Source organism: Neodiprion pinetum, chromosome 4 (genome assembly GCF_021155775.2).
Source record: "Neodiprion pinetum isolate iyNeoPine1 chromosome 4, iyNeoPine1.2, whole genome shotgun sequence".
Taxonomy (NCBI): Eukaryota; Metazoa; Arthropoda; class Insecta; order Hymenoptera; family Diprionidae; genus Neodiprion; species Neodiprion pinetum.
Window position 1 is genome coordinate 15,644,813 of NC_060235.2, and position 7,045 is coordinate 15,651,857.

The 7,045-nt window shown below is 42.6% G+C and overlaps 1 protein-coding gene across 1 annotated transcript; it reads right to left on the reverse strand.

The window, feature by feature from the left end:
• Nucleotides 1–2,219: 2,219 nt before the first annotated feature.
• Nucleotides 2,220–5,336, reverse strand: LOC138190868 (uncharacterized). Its single transcript, XM_069135400.1, has 4 exons — nt 5,327–5,336; nt 4,417–5,238; nt 4,004–4,173; nt 2,220–3,224 (listed from the first exon to the last, which is right to left on the reverse strand). Exons 1-4 carry the CDS (start codon nt 5,334–5,336, stop codon nt 2,220–2,222), a joined length of 2,007 nt encoding a protein of 668 aa, XP_068991501.1.
• Between the last annotated feature and the right edge of the window lie 1,709 nt (nt 5,337–7,045).

The window sequence follows — 7,045 nt, forward strand, 5'->3', positions numbered from 1 at the left end:
CAATATTGATCCTTGCCTGTATGTACACTGAAAAGGAGAGAGTGCCCTGTATCTAGTAAACTACGCAGATGACGTTTTATTGTGTTGTAAAAACAAAACAAAAATTGAGAAAGTAAAAAATTTACTATCCGATCGATTTAAAATGAAAGATTTGAAGGAAATTAAAGAGTACTTAGGTATAAAAATCGAGGACGACTACAAAAACAACAGAATGGAATTGAATCAAACGGAGTATATCGAATCCCTAGTAGAAAAATACAGAATACAAAATAGTAGGTTGTTTGACACACCAATGGAAACAAAATTAAAATTAACAAAATCCGATTATTGCGAAAAGGATATTAAATACAGGAATTTATTAGGTGCGTTATTATATATTAGCGCAAACACTAGACTGAACATTGGTTATTGTGTTAATTATTTAAGCAGATTTCAAAACAGTTACGATAAAACACATTTCAAGTATGATCTTAGAATATTAAGATACTTATCCAATACCAAAGATTTAAAATTGTGCTATAAAAAGAATGAAGAAGTCGAAATTGTTGATTGCTTTGTTGACGCAGATCGGGAAGGCGATGTAGACGACAGGAAGTCAACCTCCGGGTATGTTATACGATTGTATGGTAACGTTATAGCGTGGAAATCACGGAAACAAAAAAGTGTGACGAAGGCGTCAAACTACGCGGAGTATGTTGCCCTATCCGAATCCGTAAGTGAAGTGAAAGTTATCAGTGAATTGATGAAAGTATTTGAGATAAACACTAGTGACCCTATAAAAGTATATGAAGATAATTCGGGAGTGATTAGCATTGCGAAATACGGAAAATTCACTAAGAACTCAAAACATATCGAAATACATTATCACTTTGTTCACGAGCATGTAAAAAAAGATTTGATCGATGTTGTCAAGATTAACACCAATGATAATATAGCAGATGTGTTCACTAAAGCATTGTGCAAAGAAAAATTTGAAAAGTTCAGAAAATTGATGAACGTTAAATAAATAAACAAACGTTATAAATTTAAGAGGTCGTATTGAAAATATAGGTGTAAGAGAAGTAAATTTATAATGTTTGCTCACACACCTCTGCTCCGAGCGAACGGTCAAGTGATGTATACACACCGATACCTGCACGCAACACTGCTGCGGGAAGCCGGGCTGTACAGGCTGTACTGTACAAGTAAAGGTTGTCTTCGCTTATATGTCGTCGTAGCCGTATGATAGCCGTATGTAAGTCTATGTATACCATATTAAATATTCTTTCTATATATATAATATAACCGAGTACATTTACTTCCAAAAATATGAAAATTCAACAGGGACTCACCCTCCTGTTTACAACGTAAGCTCCTATCTTGTTTTATAGAATGCATGATATGTCTTAATCTAACATTATACCTAATAAACGAACAAAATGAACATAAACTCAAATTACATTCACATATGCCTTTGTTTATTTACAAGACAAACATACAGTACACACAATATCACAATATTGCACCGGAATAGAAACTAACGCCCTTAAGCGCAAGTAAAAACAATCAACTTAATAAAGCAAAAGAATAAAAAAACAGCAACTCACAAATTCACGTGAGACAAAAGATAGTAAAGAGTTTTTCAGACATCGAGTTACACTGGCCCGCATGTAGCACATGGCTCAAATCGTATATATCTATTGCAGGTGTTTATTACTTTGAGTTATCGCAGCTGAGATCATAAATTGAATGATTAAACGAACTTACCTGTGAGTGAAGTTCTATCATAATTGTATGTAGCGCCCCTTCCGAATAGATCATCTTGTAGTACCCCCACTCCACGCCAGTGTTACCACATGTTTACAGTAAAACTAAAAACTTTTGGTCTCCTCCGTTGGTCTATCTGTCTGGACTATCATTTCTTCAAAGTATTTGCCGTAATATTTTGGGTTTACCTCTGTGTACACAGAGTTGGGTTACCTATGGGTGGGACTGATCTATTCGGAAGGGGCGCTACATACAATTATGATAGAACTTCACTTACAGGTAAGTTCGTTTAATCATTCAATTGTATTTCGCGCCTCTTCCTCTAGATCATCTTGTAGATGTTTAAAGATCATTACGGCACCAAAACACGGTAAATTGTTGAAAATGAATGTATTCTCAAGTAACAAACAACCCAAAAGTGTAGTACAACTACAACCAAAACAAAAATAACTACTCGAACAAATGAAAACTTCTTATTTATCTAAAACTGCTTTGGCAAAAGCGTCCTTATCGTTACACACAGGTAAGTTATAGAATCTCGCAAAGGTCTGAGAGGCTGAGGTCCAACCTGCCGCTTTCCTTATGCAGTCTATATTTACTCCTTTCTTATCCGCCGCCGACGTCGAAGCATGTCGAGTGCTATGCGCCGAAAAAATATTTGTGTCCACGCCACTCTGTTCTAACATACTTTTCACCCACCGACTCAAAGTCTGGGCTGAAACCGCCCCGTATAGTTTCTTGATTGCAACAAATAATGCTTGTTCGGCGCCCCTGAGATCCTGTGTCCGCTTAAGATATGCCACCAAAGCTGTTGCAGCGCATATACTATTATCTTTCTCGTAGAATGGTATATTTAGCAAAGGTTGTCTTCTGTTGGGCCCCGAAGTCTTTACTTTATCCGGAACTTTAATCTGTATCTTTTCACCCAGGTTCTGAATATTCGGTATCTTAATTAATGAAAGAGTCTGCATTCGTTGACCCGTGACTAGTGCGAGTAGGGTGACAACTTTTAGCGAGAGGTTTTTGAGCGAGATCTCTTCGTTAGGCATTAGACTGGCCGCATTATCCAGGACAATCTTAGGGTCCCACGTTTCGTCGTACTTGGGTTTCGGAGGACGCAACTCAGACACTCCCTTAAACAGTCTTTTTACTCTAGGGTCTTGCCCCGCGTGAGGTCCCAAAACTAAGGCTAACGCCGATCTTAAACAATTTAGGGATCCGTAAGATGCTCCCTTGTTATATTCGTTGGTTAGTAATAGTAACACGTTTTCAATCGAATTATCGAAAGGGCTGACGTTCCTGTCTGAGCAAAAAGACCACCATTTCCTCAACGCGCCGTCGTATTGCTTCATCGATGAATTGCGGAGCGAGGCCAGCATCAACTCGAAGGATTCCTCGGGGACGTTCCTTATCTCGAAGGCTTTCCTGATAATATTGCGGCCACCAGGGTAGTCTGCTGCCATAACGGATGAGGTTTCCTGTTCGCGGAAAGTAATAATTTCGAGTTAGGCTTAAAAATCAGCGGCTCACTAACACAGAGGGCCCGAAAGAGTGGATACCAAGCTTGTCCTGGCCAGTCAGGGACTACAAGAATACCCGTTGCGTTTTCGTCTCTAATTTTTCTCAGGACTCGCGGAATGACTATAAATGGTGGAAATGCGTAGAAAAAAATCGTTCCCCACAACATAGTAAAAGCATCTACGGCTGTACAGTTCGGGTCGCGTAGCCAAGAGACATATTTTTTACATTTCGAATTTATTCGACTCGCAAAAAGATCGATCTCGGGTCTCCCGAATTTCTGGACTATCGAATGAAACGCTGCGTTTGACAGCTCGAATTCGGTTTCGGGTTCAAGCCGACGTGATTCGAAATCCGCCTCCGTATTCTCCTTCGTACTAATAAAGGACGCGAAGACCCAAATTCCCCTTGTCTCGCACCAGTCCCATAACGAACGAGCTAGACGGTTTAATTCTTTAAAACGGACGCCACCCATTCTATTAATATACGCCACAGCTGTGGTGTTATCCACCCGCAAGAGGATATCGCAGTTTCTCAAGTCATCGGCGAAACATTTCAACCCGAAAAGAGCCGTCTTGAGTTCTAGTATATTAATATGATTTTTCCTTTCTTCTTTACTCCAGAATCCGTGAGATCTCTCGCTTCCACAAGCAACGCCCCAACCTGATAACGACGCGTCGGTAAAGATTTCCCGACAATATTGAGGAGCTTTGATTGAATTTTTTGCGGAGAGGATAACTCTGTCCCACCATTTCAGATCCGAATGAAGATCCTGAGACAGGGTCATACAACCGTCGTAATTTCCCTTATTTGGCTCCAAGGCAAGGTATCGTGCTCTCTCGAATGCCTTTGTGTGACTCAGGCCATATCTAACCGCTGGACAACACGAGACAACGCTACCGACAAATTCTGAAAACTCGCAAATTTTACAACGTTGAATACGGCTATATTTTAAAACCAATTGTTTGACTCTTAATCTTTTCTCCCTTGGAAGCTCGATAGTCATACTTAGCGAATCAAACCAAAACCCGATATATTTACATTTGTTTGTCGGAATTAGCTGACATTTTTCTTCATTAATTGTAAATCCCAATTTCTGCAAACGCGAGCACGTGACTCGAACGTTCGCTTGACATTCCTCAAAAGACCTACCGACGAGCAAAAGGTCGTCGATGTAGATGACCGAAAAATACCCTTGTCGCCTCAGATCGGTCATTACAGGCTTTAGCAGTTTAGTAAAAACATATGGCGCTGTGGCGAGCCCGAAGGGCATACACGTAAACTCATAAAGCTGACCCTCGAATTGAAATCTTAAAAATTTTCGGTTAGATTCAGCAATCGAAATCGAGTAATAGGCATCTTTCAAGTCAATTTTTGCCATAAAACAACCCCTGCTCAAGAGATTTATAACGGTCTTTCGATCTTCCAATTTGAAGTGTTCCGTCTGAATGAACTCATTCAACTGCTTTAGATTCAGAATAAATCGAGAACCACCATCCGGCTTCGGTACCCGGAAAATGCCAGAAAGAAATTCGCCGTGAGTGCTGTCGCACTGGCGGATAGCACCCTTCCGTTGCAGCTTGGCTACTATATCGGCCATCGCCCCCCTCTCTCTTTTAGAATCGAAGATTCCCCTCGGAAAGGTAGACTGACATAGCTGAGACTCAAAGGGTATCTTGTAGCCCTCTATCCACGATAATATTAACGGGTTACGCGTTAGCTGTTCCCATTCTTGTCTAAAGAATCTAACTCTTCCGACAGTCGAACTTACTGGTTCTAATAACGCTTCCGGTTGTTGCTCCGCTCGGACTTCTGATTGTTCTTCCAGTTGGTCCCGTTCTTGTGGTTGTCTCAGCGGAATGACGAATATCCTTGATTCCTCGGCTCCTCTCTCCCGCCTGACGTCGTAGCAAATCTCTGGTTGTTCTGAGGACGACGCGGCGGGGCTGTCGATTTTTTTGAATTCTTCTGTCCCTGTGGCTTTTGAGGAGCTTTCAGCTCCTTGCGCGAGCTCTCAAGTGCCTTCGCCGCCTTTAATTTCTCCTCCAATTGTTGTCCGAACAGCCATTCATCTGGGACAGTAGCGTTCAAGGTCTCCTTACACGACACGTTTAAGTTCGCGGGGATCAGGCTTTTCCTTATGATCGACTCGTCGTGGAGGAGGTCAGCTAACAGTCTCGAAGCGTCGCCCAATAGCTCGAGAATGAGTAATTTTTCAGCTCCGCCCTCTAGAACTTTCGAGAAAACCTTTACGATTGCGGCGAGACACGCCGTGATCTTCGACTGCTTTGCGTGAATCCTCTCGTCTCTCTTTACAACCGACTCATGTAAAGACGCCTGAACCTCGGGATTGACTCTCGGTGGACCGATGATGACGCAATTGGACGGCGGAGGGTGCTTTTTTATGAGAGAGACTCTGTCCTCTGTGGGCAAACCCGTCTTTAGGATTTCTTCCAAACGAACAACTAAGTCCTTAGGAATTGCTTCTGCCAGAACTCGATCCTCCAAGAAACGTCTCCCTAAGATCTCTAGGATCGCGGGGTCGAGTGAACCCTCACAGATCGCTGCCTGGGTTGACTGTGTTTCCTCGCCAGCTACGCTGTGACTCTGAGAAGGGTTCAGGTGTAGAGCGCTAGCCTGGATCACTGGTTCTGTCACAACAAAACTCTGCGCAGTCTGCTGGACCAGCAAGTCAGCTGCGCTGGACCCCTGCGGAGCCCCTGACTGTGTAACCGTGACAGTCTGTTGGGTTATTTTGTTTATCGCAGGAGGATCTTGTCCCAAAACTGCCTGCGTAGCAGTATGATGGACCACTTGTCCCTCTGCGGATGAGCTTGACAAGCTCCCAACCTGCGCAGCGGTCTGATCGACAAATTGCTCTGAAGGGCTGTAAGAGAGTTCTCGCTGTATCGATTCGTCATACACGCTGGATCCTTTCGAAGAGCTTCTTCGAAATTGGCTTCTTCCTCTGCTTTTTCCTCTGCTACGCCGTCGCCGATTGGCCTCTGACGATGAGGACCTTGAGCTTCGGTGACGTCCTATCAACGAAAGTAAAAACAATAATGACGACGTTATTCCGTGGTCGTCAGGTATGCGTCTGAAACCTATAGGTTTTCATTCATTGTTTTCTGCCCCCTGGTTAGAACGTTTAGCAATGACGTCGGGCATGTTTTGGCCGAGTTCAACTCCCCTTTATAGGTTAGGGCCTATAGGGTGCCTCGAGTAATGCGCCTTGAGAAACTCTCCTCCGTGTAGGTTAGAGCCTACACGGGTGGCCTCGAAACATTTGCACCGGTCTGAGTAATAACTCCTCGATATAGGTTAGTGCCTAAACGAGTGACCATCGAACGCCAATCTCTGCCATATAGGCCAGAGGCCTGCCGATGCATCCTATCGAATATTCTGGAACATAAAGGAAACATAAACTTACGACGTCTCTTCTTGTGACGCTTATTGTCTCGCATTTCCAAAATCGCATCCTCCAGTCGCCTCAGTCGCTTCTCCATTCGATTCTCCTTTTCTTCTTCCTCGTCTGAATAACCTCTGTAACGGACTTTTCGTTCTCGCGGTTTGTGTAGACGGTGATTCGCTCCAATTGCGGAGCCCCTCGCAATTAACAAAAAAGCTTCCGTTAACAATTTTCTTTTATGATTTTTTATTATCTTTATTTTAATCGAAAGTTAGGACGTTGGTATAATTCAAGGACAAGTATGGCTAAAATTAGAATCGAAGAAGAGACGCGAATAAATATCAACAAAAAAGAATAAATAAATGTATAAAT

Excerpts from the sequence above, each read along its gene's own strand:
- LOC138190868 (XM_069135400.1), bottom strand. Across the intron at positions 4,174-4,416 it reads CGACGACCTTTTGCTCGTCG|AATTTGTCGGTAGCGTTGTC; the intron begins GTAGGTCTTTTG and ends GCGAGTTTTCAG. Across the intron at positions 3,225-4,003 it reads ATCTGAAATGGTGGGACAGA|GAAACCTCATCCGTTATGGC; the intron begins GTTATCCTCTCC and ends TTCCGCGAACAG.